Source organism: Aquarana catesbeiana, linkage group LG03, assembly GCF_042186555.1.
Source record: "Aquarana catesbeiana isolate 2022-GZ linkage group LG03, ASM4218655v1, whole genome shotgun sequence".
Classification (NCBI taxonomy): Eukaryota; Metazoa; Chordata; class Amphibia; order Anura; family Ranidae; genus Aquarana; species Aquarana catesbeiana.
In genome coordinates, this window is record NC_133326.1 from 572672089 (window position 1) to 572688288 (window position 16200).

General features: G+C 43.8%; 1 protein-coding gene across 2 annotated transcripts in view; it reads right to left on the reverse strand.

Annotated features, from left to right (window-relative positions):
• ATXN10 (ataxin 10) overlaps positions 1-16200 on the reverse strand; it is a 162022-nt gene that overhangs the window by 54538 nt on the left and 91284 nt on the right. For both annotated transcript variants that reach the window (XM_073621911.1, XM_073621910.1), the window contains one exon: positions 7645-7814. In XM_073621911.1, the coding sequence (XP_073478012.1) occupies positions 7645-7814 (170 nt within the window). The remainder of the gene's footprint in view (positions 1-7644; positions 7815-16200) is intronic.

A 16200-nucleotide genomic window follows, 5' to 3' on the forward strand; every position in this document is an offset into this window, starting at 1 on the left:
AACCCACTGGATTTCTGGCAGATCAACGGGTATTTTCTATGCTAGCACATTTTCCCATCTTTTATCCCTTCAAAAATGCTACATGTATTGAAAAAAACTGATTTTACTGCATGTTTTTTTTTTTTTTTGGACCTGGCATACAACAAAATGTTACCCAGAGGATTTCATTTAATGACATACTTTACAAGAGAATTTTATTTCTCATTATCTGATAGAGACAACCAATGAAATGCTCAGAGGTTGGTTTCTAAATCACAATATGTAATTACCTTCCAAAAAAATAAAGAAAAGTGAAACATGTTGATTCTTGTACGCCACCTCCTCCAAAACTGGCAAAACCCACTTTTATATAACAAAGTCTGTGTGAAGTTTGTGCAAGAAGCGAAAGGGAACGTGGAGACAAAAGGCGTGATTCACAATCGACCACAGCACACACAGCTCTAGGACAGGACTATTTCTGGGCTTCCGTAAAGCTGGCAGACATGCTCACATCTCAATCAATAATGTTTCTACCTCCCCAAAGAGATCATTCTGTGACCTGTGTACAATCCATCATAATGGGGACGAGGTCTCTGCAGGTGTGCAGGGAACGTTCTGGAAAAAAAAAATAAAAGGCCACAGGCCTTAAAAGTGCCTGGATAAAGGGAAGTTGTTATTGCATACAGCAACCAGGGTCTTCTTTTTGGTTTACCACATTACACTGAAAACATGGGAGAACCCATATTGAATTTGCTGTGGTCAATAAAGTTGTTTGACATTTGGAAATGTAATTTGAGCATTGCAAAAAGCAAACCACCGAGTGTAATACCAGTATTAGCCAATCAGAACCCATCTCATACTGGTCTTCTTTTAGTAAAGTGATTTCTGGCTGGAGTGCTATTTGCACTACTGAGCAGTACACACTCCTGAGCCCTGCACCCTGTGCATTACACACTCCTGAGTGCACACTGGAATCTGAGGTCATATGCCGTGAATGATCTACAACTACCGTCTTCCAGCGTGGCATACAGCTTGTAGTTCCCAGTGAACTGCAAGGGCACTTGGTGAGCGCTCTTATAGTTCATTGATCTTCCTGCTCTCCAGTAACTGTCTGACCGTACAGGAGATACACGCAGACCGATATACTCAGAGCTGGCATGTAAAAAACACCAGAAGAGGTTACATCTCTTTGGTGAATCTCTAGATTCTTTTTTTTTTAAATCGGGCATTATATAATTTGTCACAAAAACAAAATCCTTCCATTCACTAAACAACCGACAAAAGTTATAGCTACACACAGGAAGATAAATGTAAACAATTTACATATCACATTGTAACGCGATAATTACATCTGGACTTTAATGATGTCAAGGGTGTTAAGAGCACCCCTTTGCCTAGCAACAAAAAAGCTAGGGTACCTGCAAACAAATCCTTCTCTTCCAGGTTTAGAAGGAGTTCATCCATTTATCCTTCCCATGCCTCTTCCTCAAAATCTAAGCCCTGAACCTCCTTCTGCCACCAGCCCTGGAATCCCAAGAAAACTAAGCCCAACTCCAAGCCCCCATCTCAGGAATGGGACCCCAACTTCTTCAAATTGGGAGGACGTCTGCTGGCTTTTTTCAGATCCTGAGGTTCGAGACCTTCCGGGAACTCTGGGACAAGCATGTTGTCTCCAGGAGGTACAGGCTGGTTTTGCCCTCTTCCTCCTGAATTCATATCTTTTAATGTGCCTTCTTCTCCACAGAGGTTGGAGAACCTGCATGCTGCTCTTGAACAATTGCTCACCTTGCAGCATCCCGCTCCGGTGCCTGCAGGACAGAGGTTTCAGTGTTTTTACTCCAACCTGTTCATGGTTCCAAAAGACAATTTTAATCCTATGCTGGACCTCAAGGGCAATATATTTTTTCAGAATCAGAAATTTTCTAAGATATCTACTTACACATTTTCCCCACCCCAGATAAGGAATCAGAATGAATTCTGACCTAGGTAGAGAGCTACATTCCAGTACTTACAGCTGTACACATTTCAATCTTAGGAAATTGGCTCGTCGACTTCCTCAGCCTTTGGATCAAGAAGAAGGTCCCTGGAGGTTTTTCAGGACCTTTGTCGCAGGTGAGGGACACCATATGTGGACTTGTTAGCATCCCAGTTCAACAACAAACTTAACAGTTTCATTGCCAGGACCAGAGATCTTTGAGATTTTGCAGTGGATGCTTTGGGATCAGTTTGACCTAATCTATGCTTTTTCTCCACTAAAACTCCCTCCTCGACTGCTCCACAGGATTGTGTCAGAGAGCATTCCAGTGATTCTTGTGGCACCAAACTAGCTCAGGAGGGTTTTGTTCTTAGACATACTCCGGCTTCTGGTAGATTCCCCTTGACCTCTTCCAGATCGTGTAGATCTTCTGTCTCAAGGTCCAATCTACCATCCTAATTCTCAGTTGCTAGCTGTTGAAGTCCAGGTCCTGAGGAACAGAGGCTTATTGGATTTGCTTATCCCAACTGTTCTTCTTGCTAGGAAGTCTACTTCTCGTAAAACATACCTTTGCACCTGGAAGGCTTATTTTGCATCAACCAAGCAGAGAAAGTCTCATCCTAGAGATAGGGACACATCCTAGCCTTTCTCCAGTTGGGTCTAGATCAGCATCTGGCCTTGAGTACCCTCAAAGGGCAGATTTCAGCCTTGGCTATCCTCTTCCAGCATCCTTTGGCTTCTCATTCTTTGATGAAGGCCTTTGTGCAGGGAGTAGCTCATTTAGCTCCTCCTAGATGCTCTCCAGTGACACCACAGGATCATAATCTGGTACTGATGGCTCTTCAAAAGCCTCCATTTGAACCGATCCAGGATATTTCCTTAGCTGAACTCACTCGAAAAGTATTTTTCTTGTCACAATCTCTTCAGCTAAATGAGTATCGGAGCTGGCAGAATTATCTTGTAACCCTTTTCCTGGTGTTGCACAAATGATAAGCTTGTTCTGAGAAGGCTTCTTTTTCTGCCCAAAGCGGTCTTCCTCCTTTCACCTTAATTAAGACATCATCCAACCAACTTTCTGTCCTGCTCCTAAGCACCCCAGTCTCTCTTCACTGTTTGGATGTGGCTTGTAAAAACTGGCTAGTAGCCTATGTGTTAAACAGTATGTAGAAATCTAATCTAGGGGTTTCATCCAAAGTTTTTTAAAATCCAATCACCTAACTAAATTGGGGCAATACGGGGACTGTGGGAGCTGGATCGGATGGTGTAACTCTTTACTTCTTCTTTACGCCCTGTCATTTCCCCAGTAACCCTTCTTCACTCCCCATATTTCCTTTCTCTCTCTGCACTTTCCTTCCCCCTCTGCCCCCTTATCCTTTACACGTTTTACCAGGTGGATGTTCAAGCCTCTGCTGATACCAGGTTCAGCCATAAGGTGCTACTAGCAGCTGTCTAATTAGGGTCTTATACCTTCTTACACTATCTTCTTATACCTTTTTTTTGGCACTTGTTTGCTCTTTTATCCACCCCTCTTTTTATGTATTGCTTTTCGATGTCCTGGTCATCTAAGACTCCTGTACTGTACTGTCAAAAAAATAATTTTTGACCTACCTGTAAAATCCTACTGTGGAGTACAATACAGGACACAGAACCTTCCCCACTGTCTCTAATAATTCTTATAGCTTGCTAAAAAAAAAGGGAGGGTTAAATGGGGGTCCTAACAGTTCTGTTTGCACTAGTCCAGTCACCTTATGTTAACATAAAACCCAGTCATCAAAGACCAAGCCTGTTTCTTGTACTGTAGTCAACAAATATTACAGGTAATTTAAAAGTCCTTTTGCTTCTATCGGTGTTGCCATCTTAGATTTCTCTTCACTTCCTGTCAGGTAAACTGTTGTTGGAAAGACTGGAAGTGAGGGTAAATCTTTCCAACAGCAGTCCAAAATGCAGTATAAACCTGACAAGAATTCTAACTCTTCCCCACCCTAAAACTAATAAAAACAAATAGGAGCTGGACCTACAATTTAAAGGTTCCTGCCCTTCAGCACTAGCACTTAGGCTTGCATATTTTAATTTAAGAATTGATATTCAATTGATATTCAAGTTCTTTCACAAACCCAATAATAAAATGTCTTTCTTGAAAAATAATAATATCCTACTTTCAGTTACTCTGAACTTAAAAAGCTCTACACGTGATCATCTTCAGACCACTTATCCTAGATTGAGGTAGGTCACATGGTATCAGGCTGACCATGCCAGCTCAGAATTATCTTTGCCTGGCCACAAATCATGCACACAACCCTTACTGAGATATTCCAAAACTATGCCAGGCCACCAGTAAGATATAATCCCTCCAGTGTGTTTTGGGTGTGCCCCAAGACCTCCTTCAGTGAGGATGAACCTACAACAGCTCTGTTGTCAGTCTCCCGGGGAGCATCAAACCCACCTGAACTACTATGATGTCAGCACTATCAAAAGGATGTGCAGAAATGTGAAGGAAGAAGGAAAATCAACAAAAGCTGCAATTCTATCGCCACAGGCACAAAAAAAAACCTACCAGGAAGTTTATATAACTTAAGTGAGGGAAAAATGCCATTGTACAAATATTCTCTTTCTTATTGCTTCATTGTAAATTATTTGATTAATCGGGCTAGGCTTCATGCTTTCCCCAAAGTCTCTGAAGGCCTACGTGAAGATCAATGAATGAGAGCACTCAGTGTATTTACCCATCCTTTCCTGCCCCTCGAGCAGTGTGCAGCAGTGAGATAGGCACCCTTCAGAGGTGAAAGGAGATTCGGATGCAGGCTGCGATTCAACAAACAAGGATGTGATGTGATAAATCCCTAGCAAACAATTATGAAATTGCCATCAAAAAAGGCTTTGTGTAGAGAGTAAACGTTGAATCAGTGTTTGTCTTCCGCAGGGAATTAGGCTTTCAGGTCAGTTTGGTTTGTGACCCTGCAGTGAGGCTGGCATGCATCCCGAAATCACAGACTATATCAGCCACCTGCACCTGGGAGATGCATCCTCCTCTACACCTGACACAGTGCTGGTTCTCCAGGTGTTGCCCAAATACTGAACCCAAAATACTACGTCAATCAGCAGCAGGTCAACATCTACAAAGCAGACCCTGGTTTCACTGCACGGAGCCAACCAATAGCTCACTAGCAGGGATGGAAGAACCGTATCAGAACCTTGGACGTGTGCCTGTTAGCAAAGGTTCCTAAGGTTTTTTTAAAGGCATTTTGATTCATCAGTGAAAATTCAAAAAAAAAAAAAAAAAAAAAAGTTTAAACTCAATTTTTTTTTAGTTTTAAAAAGGACAGAGCTTCCATTTTAGGACAAAATTGCAGGTTACACCAAAGGTCAGTTTTGGGCAGAAGAAGCTTCAAAGTAATGTGAATTCCTGTCCAAGAGAGTTGTCCCTGGAACAGGTGTCCATAATGAAAAGTTTGTACCTGTGAAAACTGTAAGGCTGGGTTCACACTATTGCTGCATGCGGCTCACAGCAGGGGTCCCCAATTCACCGTTTTAGGTCAGATTTCAGCCTGAATTTTTGGGCTGACTTCGGACCTGAAACGGACCAAAAGACACACAGGTCCCCTGTGCAAATCTGCACCAGAGATATGTGAACCGCTCCATAGAGAGTCAGTCACAATCTCTTGGATGCAACGAAACCCGCATCCAATGCGCATAGTTGTGAACCCAGTCTAATAATTTGGATTTCCTATCACTTTTTGTTCAGGTGACAATGGCCACCAGGACAAATGAAGAGAATGGATTTCTCCAGCGGCAACAGGGACAGCAATACAAAAAAAAAGAAAAAAAAACGGACGTGGGTTCTAACCCATTTAAATTTTATCTAAAAATATAAGAGAGAACACATATGTCATTAGTAAGGGCTCTCTCGTACTACCAGTGTTAGACTGCATTGTCCACTGCAGTCTCAACACAAGAACAAAGCAATATGCCATTTCTACTATGGCTTTAACTCATACCAACGAGCTCCATTGGCAAGTGCTGAGACAAGAAAAGAACATAGCATATTCCAATGTCCTACAGCAAGCTGCAGTACATAGACACGCATAGAAAATAAAGAGAGAAAAAAAAAAAAGGCAAACACTGCTTTCTGCATTGCAGTGGCACACAAATGTTTTGCTTTACGCCTTTTAAACACAATACAAGACTGATTGTATTGTATTGTAATGCACACCCTATTGTAATGGCCCCTTTTACACAAGCTGTCTGATTGGGTCTTAGCGGGAAGCGGTCTGTTTACACCCGGCTACCTCCGATCGGATCCGATTCGGCAAAAGCAAACAGAAGAGTGATCCGTTCCCCTCCGTTTGGCCAGATTGGATCAGAGGGCAGTCGGGTGTAACTGTACAGACGGTCCATTTACATCTGACTGCCCATAGAGCAGAGTGGGCTGTGTCTGTGTCCGCTCTGCATAAGCAGAGTAGACACGGACCTGTCATCTGGCAGCTCCACTCAGCTCAGTAGGGGATCAATGGACAGATCCCCTGCTGAGCAAAACTGGCCCATGTGACTGCCCATGTCACTGCTGGAACTGGGCTGTCTTAGCAGTTTGGTATTCTCTGAATGCTAGACTGAATCACCAACGCGTGGGTGAACTCAAACTTGTTACGCTAGAAATATAGGGGTATTTTTAAAATGAACTTTAAAGCCTCATTCCAGATGTTTTTATTTTTGTATATTTCTGTCTAGGACTCCAGCTGGAAGATTTTGCCTCACTGCCTGTCTTTGTGATACTAGAACAAGAAATACTTGGGAACACCTATCCCTGTGACTGGAAGGAACAGACAGCATTTAAAATAATGTAAGAGGTTCAAACCCCCAAACCTTTCTATTATAAAAAAAATGTGTTTCAGTTGTCTAGGAAGGTACTTTTCACTTGCTTCCTGTTGCGTCTCCAGGACAGGAATTGAGGATATATCTCCCCAATCGGGAAACCGCAATTAAAACCCGATTGAGGTTTTAACCGTTATCTGCACTATCCAGGGCAAAATAATAGGCTTTTTGTACTCGCCATGCAATCTTTAGAAAGTCTTAACTCTTGGGTTTTACTGCTGCTCACTGGAGGACTAGACACTGGCAAACAAAAAAAATGTAAGCCAGCACAAGATAACCCCTTTCTCCCATCTCTACTACCAGCATGCCTCAGTTTATTAGCACAAGAAGTACCAAGCATGATGATAAACACAGAGGGGTGAACCTGTGTCCTCGATGGATTTTATGGTGAGCACAAAAATCCAATTTTCTTTGTTAGCCACTGAAGGAAACAGGCAACAGACATCCAAAAGCAGTCCTACTGGGTAACACAAAAATAAACACTAGCAGAAAATAGATTTGTCGTCACAGCAGTGCTGTAGAAAAGCTGTCCATACTCCTAAGAAACTAGTAAAAAAAAACTGAAGTGTGCGGATACTGGAAAAGGTTATTTCGGGCTGGCCAACAGTTTATTTATTTTTTTTAATACCCATCCACACAATAGACATTTCTACCCCTATCAAAATGTTTCCTGGGAGTGCCTGCAGTACCAATAAGACAAAAAAATATGCAAATTAAATTTTTTTTAGATATGACCCCTTAATTGATTTGCATCAGGACAGTTTCCCACAGACCTCAACAAAGTTTCTGTAGCTACAGTATAAACAGCAGAAGCCTCCTACCTTGTCCTGGTTATCTTTGTTTCTATAACACAGGTTTGCAATCAAACGAACAAGGTGAGCTTTAAAGCCCACAGCGGCATGAGTGAGGTCACTGCCCAGGCTTGCAGTATGAGTAGAGGTGAAGATGTTCTTGCTTTGTTTTCCAACGAGATGCGTCAATCGTAGGGTCTCTGCAGAAGGCAAAAAGTGCTTAACAGCAAAATAAACCTGCAAATAATCAATGTGCTGGCTTACAGATTCTGAAGATGACTATAGACATATCAGTGGAAGTGCAGAGACAATCCAGCAATATTTGGAGAAGAATATTAGGAAAAGATACTTCTATTGAATACAAAACAACGCCAACAATCCAGCATTTGTAAGGCATTTTTTTTAGCAATGTAAGGAAAATATATTTTTTAAAGCTAAACCCTGGGATAAGCAAATATTGTGTAAATGCAAGAGGGATAATTATTCTTCCTTGAATCTCTGTGTGAATTGTGTACATCTTCTAGATCTGGGGAGTAGTAATCAAGTACGAAACTTTCCCTTTGTATAGGAGCTTCCTGTAATAAAGACCGGTTACTGCTGCTCTCTTTCCTTGTGCAGGGGGACTGGTCTGGTTTCCAGCCCCTTATGTAGCTTTCTGCAGGCAGCCTGTAGTGAGTGGAGCTGCTGGGCCCCTACCACAGCTCTGCTTTCTGTACAAACTATGTGTAGCACAGTGATGATGTCACCGTCATGCTTACAAAGTAATATCTGGGTTTGCAAAGGCATTTGGTGCATGCAAATTGCATTATAGTCTTTGAGGCTACTGGGCCAATATATTTAAAGTTTCAAAGCCCCAAGTTCAGCTTTAAAACTCAGCTGGTGTCCAGCTGAGGAGAGAGAGGGAGAGAGAGGGAGAGAGAGGGAGAGAGAGAGGGAGAGAGAGGGAGAGAGAGAGGGAGAGAGAGAGGGAGAGAGAGGGAGAGAGAGAGGGAGAGAGAGGGAGAGAGAGAGGGGGAGGGAGGGAGGGAGGGAGGGAGGGAGGGAGGGAGAGGGAGAGGGAGAGGGAGAGGGAGAGAGGGAGAGAGGGAGAGAGGGAGAGAGGGAGAGAGGGAGAGAGGGAGAGAGAGAGAGAGAGAGAGAGAGAGAGAGAGAGAGAGAGAGAGAGAGAGAGAGAGAGAGAGAGAGAGAGAGAGAGAGAGAGAGAGAGATTTGAAACTCTGTCAGGTTCTAACTGCCAGAAAATCTCTCCAAAAGAGAAGGCAGGCAAAATCAAAATCCCTCCTCAATGGACATGGAGGCAGCAGCGAGAGCCATTGGGGGTCAACAGAGAAAGTTCAGAGTCGCTATGTGCAATACCCCCCCCCCCCCCCCATTTCCTTTTAGAAGCATTAGGGACAGGAAGTGAGAGAAAATCTCCCCAGTTAAGTCACAAACAGCTAAACCTGGCAGAAATTTAACTATTTCCAAAAGCAAAAAAAAAAAAACAACTGGAGTTTTTAAAGCTGAAGTGCAATCGGCTTATATCTTCACTGGTTTCTCCCTCCCCCCGCATCACATGCTAATGATTTTAGTGAATAAACATCCAACAGCAATCAGCTTTCCCGAAGGCATAGTTACACACACCATTGCAACAGGAGGCTACAAGAAAATGGTACCTGCTAATAGATATATATATATATAGAGAGAGCGCCATGTCTTCATCATATCTCCCTGATGAAGCCATGTGACCCTGTGGCGTGTAGGGAAGGGTCTGGATGACATCACGACGCTCTGTGAACGAGATGTAACTATACCCTCGGGAAAGCTGATTGCTGTTGGAAACATTGTATATGCTGTTACAGCTTGGTGCGCTTCAGCACTAGTCAAATGTGAGTGTATGTCTGGAGGTGTTTTTTTTTTTTTTTTTAAACAATAGTTTGTATGTAATACTATGCATGGTGATATCTCTTTTAGGGGTGCACCGAATGGAAATTTTGGTGCCGAAACTGAAAATGAAGGATGCACTAGACCAAAACTGATTCCAATAATGACTGTTTTTAAAAAATATTTATATTTTTATACATAAAGTTGTATTATTATCAACTTTTTAATATCATCCATTTAAATTGAATTTATTGTTGGCCATTATTGGCACCTTTAGTACAAGAAAGGTCAAGAAAATAGGGTTTTTATAACAGCTTACCAGTAAAATCCTTTTCTATTGAGGTACATCACGGGACACAGAGCCTCAGTAATTACTGATGGGTTACATAGGGTATCACTAGGTGATTGGACACTGGCACACCCTAGACAGGAAGTTCAACCCCCTATATAATCCCTCTCATTACTGTGAATACCTCAATTTTGTAGCAAAGCAATATAAGTGCATTAGAAGAGGGGTGAGACCTCTGTGTCCCGTTATGTACCTCAAAAGAAAAGGATTTTACAGGTAAGCTGTTATAAAAATTCTACTTTCTTTCTCGTACATCACGGGACACAGAGCTCCAGTAATTACTGATGGGATGTCCCAGAGCAATGCTATCTGAGGGGAGGGGAACAACAATAAAGTAGGGTGTAATCAGACCTGAGGACCTTGTACCACTGCCTGCAGCACACTATGCCCAAAGGCGATATCGTCATGCCAGATAAAATCTGGTGAATGTATGGACTGAAGACCAGGTTGCGGCCTTACAGATTTGAGCCATAGAGGCTTGGTGATGCACTGCCCACGAAGCACTAATAGCCCTTGTGGAGTGCGCCTTGATTTGAAAAGGCGGAATTTTCTGTTTCAAACCATAAGCTTGAACAATCACTTGCCGAATCCATTTTGAAATGGTATACTTTGAAGCTGCCTGTCCTCTATTGGGACCTTCTGGCAACACAAACAAAACATCCGTTTTGCGAATTTGAGCAGTTGCTTCCAGATAGGCTTTGACTGCCCTTACTACATCCAAAGAATATAGTGACCTTTCTTCCGTAGAACAGGGATCGGGAAAAGAGGAAGGCAGAACAATATCTTGGTTTAGATGAAAATCTAATCTAGGATGCGGGCGCAATACCACTCTATCCTTGTGCATGATTAAATAAGGCTCTTTACAGGAAAGAGCTGCTAATTCTGATACTCTTCTAGCAGAAGAAATGGCTACCAGAAAAATTAACTTCCTTGTCAACAAGACCCATGGGAATTTGACGTATTGGTTCAAAAGGCTGTTTCTGTAAAACTGACAGAACCAAATTCAAGTCCCAGGGGTTTAGGGGCGCCTTAACCGGAGGATTAAGACGCGTTACCCCCTGCATAAAGCTTCAGACCAAAGAATGTGAAGCAAGTGGCCGTTGAAATAATACTGACAAGGCCGAGACCTGGCCCTTGATGGTACTCAAGGCCAGCTTCATTTCTAATCCCATTTGCAGAAAGTCAAGAATTCTACCCATTACATATTTTCTGGGATGCCAACCCCTGGATTCATATCCGGAGACATAAGTTTTCCAGACTCTATGATAAATCATTCTGTAAGCTGGCTTCCTTGCATTGATCAAGGTAGAGATCACAGGGCCTGAAAGCCCACGATTCTTCAGAACGTGGGTTTCAATAGCCAAACCATCAAATTTAGCGTTTGTAAGGCAGGATGGAACACTGGACCTTGGGATAACAGGTCTGGACGTGACAGTAGGGTCCACGGGGAACCTACTGTCATTTTTACTATTTCTGCATACCAAGCTCTTCTGGGCCAAGCTTGGGCCACCAGAAGTACCGACATCTTTTCCTGCCTGATCCTGCGAAGAAGTCGTGGCAGTAGTAGAATAGGAGGGAATGCATAAATCAGTGAGAACTGATGCCACGGAGTCACCAACGCATCTGTCCCGCATGCAAGAGGATCCTTTGTTCTTGCCACAAACTTGTCGATCTTGTTGTGGTACCTGGATGCAACGAGATCTACATCCGGAACCCCCCATCTTTGGCATATGGCCAAGAAGACGTCGGGGTGGAGACACCATTCCCCTGGAACTAACTTCCGGCGACTCAAATAGTCCACCTGCCAGCTCTCTACCCCTGGAAAGAAAGTTGCTGATATTCATGGCGCATGCTTTCCTGCCCAGATTAAGATCTGGTTCATTTCTCCCTGAGCTGCACAACTCCTGGTGCCTCCTTGGTGATTGATATAAGCCACTGCTGTGGCATTGTCTGGACTGGATCCTGACAGGGCAACCCTGTAACCTGAGTGTCCAGGCTAGGGATGAGCCGAACACCCCCCTGTTCGGTTCGCACCAGAACTTGCGAACAGGCAAAAAATTTATTCGAACACGCGAACACCGTTAAAGTCTATGGAACACGAACACGAATAATCAAAAGTGCTAATTTTAAAGGCTTATATGCAATTTATTGTCATAAAAAGTGTTTGGAGACCTGGGTCCTGCCCCAGGGGACATGGATCAATGCAAAAAAAAAAAGTTTTAAAAATGGCCGTTTTTTCAGGAGCAGTGATTTTAATAATGCTTAAAGTGAAACAATAAAAGCGTAATATTTCTTTAAATTTCGTACCTGGGGGGTGTCTATAGTATGCCTGTAAAGGGGTGCATGTTTCCCGTGTTTAGAACAGTCTGACAGCAAAATGACAGCAAAATGACATTTCAAAAGGAAAAAAAGTCATTTAAAACTACTCGCGGCTATTAATGAATTGCCGGTCCGACAATACACATAAAAGTTAATTGCTAAAAACGGCATGGGAATTCCCCACAGGGGAACCCCGAACCAAAATTAAAAAAAAAAAAAAACGTGGGGGGTCCCCCTAAATTCTATACCAGGCCCTTCAGGTCTGGTATGGTTATTAAGGGGAACCCCAGCCACAATTTTTTTTTTAAATGGCGTGGGGTCCCCCTCAAAATCTATACCAGACCCTTCAGGTTTGGTATGGATTTTAAGGGGAACCCTGCGCCAAAATGAAAAAAAAAAAATGGTGTGGGGTCCCCCCAAAAAGCCATACCAGACCCCACGCCATTTTTTTTTTAAATTTTGGCCGGGGTTCCCCTTAATATCCATACCAGACCTGAAGAGCCTGGTATGGAATTTAGGGGGATCCCCCACGTCATTTTTTTTTAGAATTTTGGCTCGGGGTTCCCCTGTGGGAATTCAATGAACTTTTATGTGTATTGTCGGACCGGCAATTCATTAATAGCCGCGAGTAGTTTTAAATGACTTTTTTTCCTTTGAAATGTCATTTTGCTGTCAGACTGTTCTAAACACGGGAAACATGCGCCCCTTTACAGGCATACTATAGACACCCCCCAGGTACGAAATTTAAAGGAATATTACACTTTTATTGTTTCACTTTAAGCATTATTAAAATCACTGCTCCCGAATAAAACGGCCGTTTTTAAAACTTTTTTTTGCATTGATCCATGTCCCCTGGGGCAGGACCCAGGTCCCCAAACACTTTTTATGACAATACCATGCATATAAGCCTTTAAAATGAGCACTTTTGATTTCTCCCATAGAGTTTTAAAGGGTGTTCTGCGGCTTTCGAATTTGCTGCGAACACCCCAAATTGTTCGCTGTTCGGCGAACTGGCGAACAGCCGATGTTCGAGTCGAACATGAGTTTGACTCGAACTCGAAGCTCATCCCTAGTCCAGGCCTTTAGGGCTAGATACGGCGCACTGATCTCCAGAACGTTGATGGGTAAGGTCCTCTCGGTTTTGGACCATTTCCCTTGGATAGACGACTGTTCCAGAACTGCTCCCCAACCAGAAAGACTGGCATCCGTTGTTACCACTGTCCAGGTAGCCGGTAAAAAGCATTTCCCTTTTGCAGATTTTCGGGTATTAACCACCAACTGAGGCTCTGACGTACTGTAGGAGACAGACGCATAGGACAATCTAACGCCTGAACCTTCTTGTTCCAGGCAGACATTTGGTTTTGGAACCGTGAAATGTTTGAATAAAACCACAATAAGCTTTTCCAGTAAACTATGAACAGGAAAGGCATATGTGGTGTGAGGAGGCTTCAGTGAACCCAAAGAGGAGGGTTCTTTAACTGACTCAGATACGGGTAACTTGAATGTGTAGCGGACCAATCCAGCAAGAATTTGCGCCAACACCTTCTCATCTTGAGAAGCTGAAGAGGGCCCTTCTCCACTTGATTCCTCAGAAGAAGAATCATTAGTCTCATCCTGATCCTCTGAGAGTGATTCTTCTCCTTTTTCCCCCAGAGTTCCTCTGCTTGAGGGTCCTGGGTGGCAGAGGGGGACTCTAGTGCATTTTCTTCCACTGAGTGAAGATGCGATTAAGGCCATTAGTCTTTCCTCTAATCCATTAACGGTTGAGGAAAAAAACTCCTGCGTAATGTATACAGCGGCTGAAGTGCCAGAAGCGGATGCAGCCTCAGACCCCGACGGCTCACCCTGGCCAGCTATCCCAGGTCCTTCAGGGGGGGAAGGTGTTGCAGAAGGGGGGTCCTCAGAGCCTGAGGGAGATCCCTTAGAGCCCCTATTTTTCGGGGTATTTATCTCTCTTCTACCCATAGTGCCAAGCAACAAAGGTAGAGGTACTACAAAAAAAAGCACTGACTGCTGAGCGATGTAGTTCAGCAACTGCCACTGCTACGAATGCCCAGTCTGGTGCTTAAGTAAATGCTGCCTGGGAAATGCCTGTCTCCCACATCACATGCCCCCGTCAGCTCTGTGTCCCTCCATAAGCTGTGTGCACCTGAAAGAGAGTGCACTTTATAGCCTGTGTAGCAAGGGATGTGGGCGTCTAATCACGCCAGACGTCACGTTACTGCTCCGCCCCCCCCCCCCCTCCTCCGACCACCACTCCCACCCCCCCTCGTTTTTTCAAAAACGTGTGCTTTCCCACATGAGCCAAGGCTCCGATCCTCGGGACAAGCATGGAGGGGAGGCTGGGGCGGAGGAGAGAGAAGGGCCGGTGGATGGGAACCTGCCGAAAATGGCGGTGGCGGCGGGTAGTGCGGTATACTACTGCTCCTTACTAAAGCTCATCCCAGCCCCCATAAGCCATGGGGGGAGAATCCCTAAAGGAAAGAACCCCCCTTACCCATCCTACCTGGAGCCTGGCTGGAGGAGCGTACAGTGTGGATACTGAGGCAGAGGGAACTGGCATGAAAGGTATGTGCTCTTAACAGCCCCCGGTGGCGAAAATAGGCATAGCATACATTTACTTAAAGGAGAAAACCTACTAGAATTAAAAAAATTCCTGAGGAGTCTCCCTTACCTTATCCAGCTGCAGGGTTCTGTATACAGACCCAATCTTCACCTCTCACAGTGGGCTCCATTTGAAAAACCTTCAGAGACTGGGGCCCCCTAGAATAGGGGGATCCGCAGTTCTGGGCCCGTAAAGCACCCCGGGGTCCAGCTCTCTAAAAAGTGAAGTGTTACAGGTAAAACCTTGTTTCTTCGGACACGAGGCCTAGGTACCATCCAATTCGGCCTGGAAAAAGCACTTTGAATGGATCCAGTTGCATGGCTTGCCCCAGTATAGTATATTCCTTTGGAGCTCAGCATAGCACATCTTACTCGTGACCAACACCTAAGACACTGGCGAAAAAACTGAGGTATTCCCAGTAAGGGGAGGGATTATATAGGGGGTTGAACTTCCTGTCTAGGGTGTGCCAGTGTCCAATCACCTAGTGATACCCTATATAACCCATCAGTAATTACTGAGGCTCTGTGTCCCGTGATGTACGAGAAAGAAAAATGCAGTCTGCAGTCTCTCACCATCTCTTGTATCATGGTCCTCAGCCTTTAACCATCTCTTGTATCATGTCTGCAATCTCTTAAACACATTGCTAATAGTATTAGCAAAATTTCCATTCGGTGCACCTCTAGCAGTAATGAGACAGGGGATGGTCAGCGACTGCAGACATGATATAGGAGATGGTCAGAGACTGCAGACATAATACAGGAGATGGTTAGAGACTGTAGACATGATACAGGAGATGGTTAGAGACTGCAGACATACAGTGCCTTGCAAAAGTAATCACCCCCCCTTGGCATTTTTCGTGTTTTGTTGCCTCACAACCTAGAATTAACATGGATTGTTTAAGGATTTGCATCATTTAATTTACAAAACATGCCCACAACTTTGAAGATTTTTTTTTTTTTGTGAAGCAAACAAATAGGACAAAATAACAGAAAAAGTCAATGTGCATAACTATTCACCCCCCTAAAGTCAAAACTTTTTAGAGCCACCTTTTGCGGCTATCACAGCTCCAAGTCGCTTTGGATAAGTCTCTATGAGCTTGCCACGTGTCACCACTGGGATTTTTTCCCATTCCTTCTTGCAAAACTGCTCCAGCTCCTTCAAGTTGGATGGTTTAAAAATTGTGAACAGCAGTCTTCAAGTCTGACCACAGATTTTCTATTGGATTGAGATCTGGGCTTTCACTAGGCCATTCCAATACATTTACAGGTTTCCCCTTAAACCACTAAAGTGTTGTTTTAGCAGTGTGTTTGGGGTCACTGTCCTGCTGGAAGGTGAACCTCCGTCCTAGCCTCAAATCACACACAGAGTGGTACAGGTTTTGCTCAAGAATATCCCTGTATTTAGCACCATTCATCTTTCCCTAAACTCTGACCAGTTTTCCAGTCCCGAC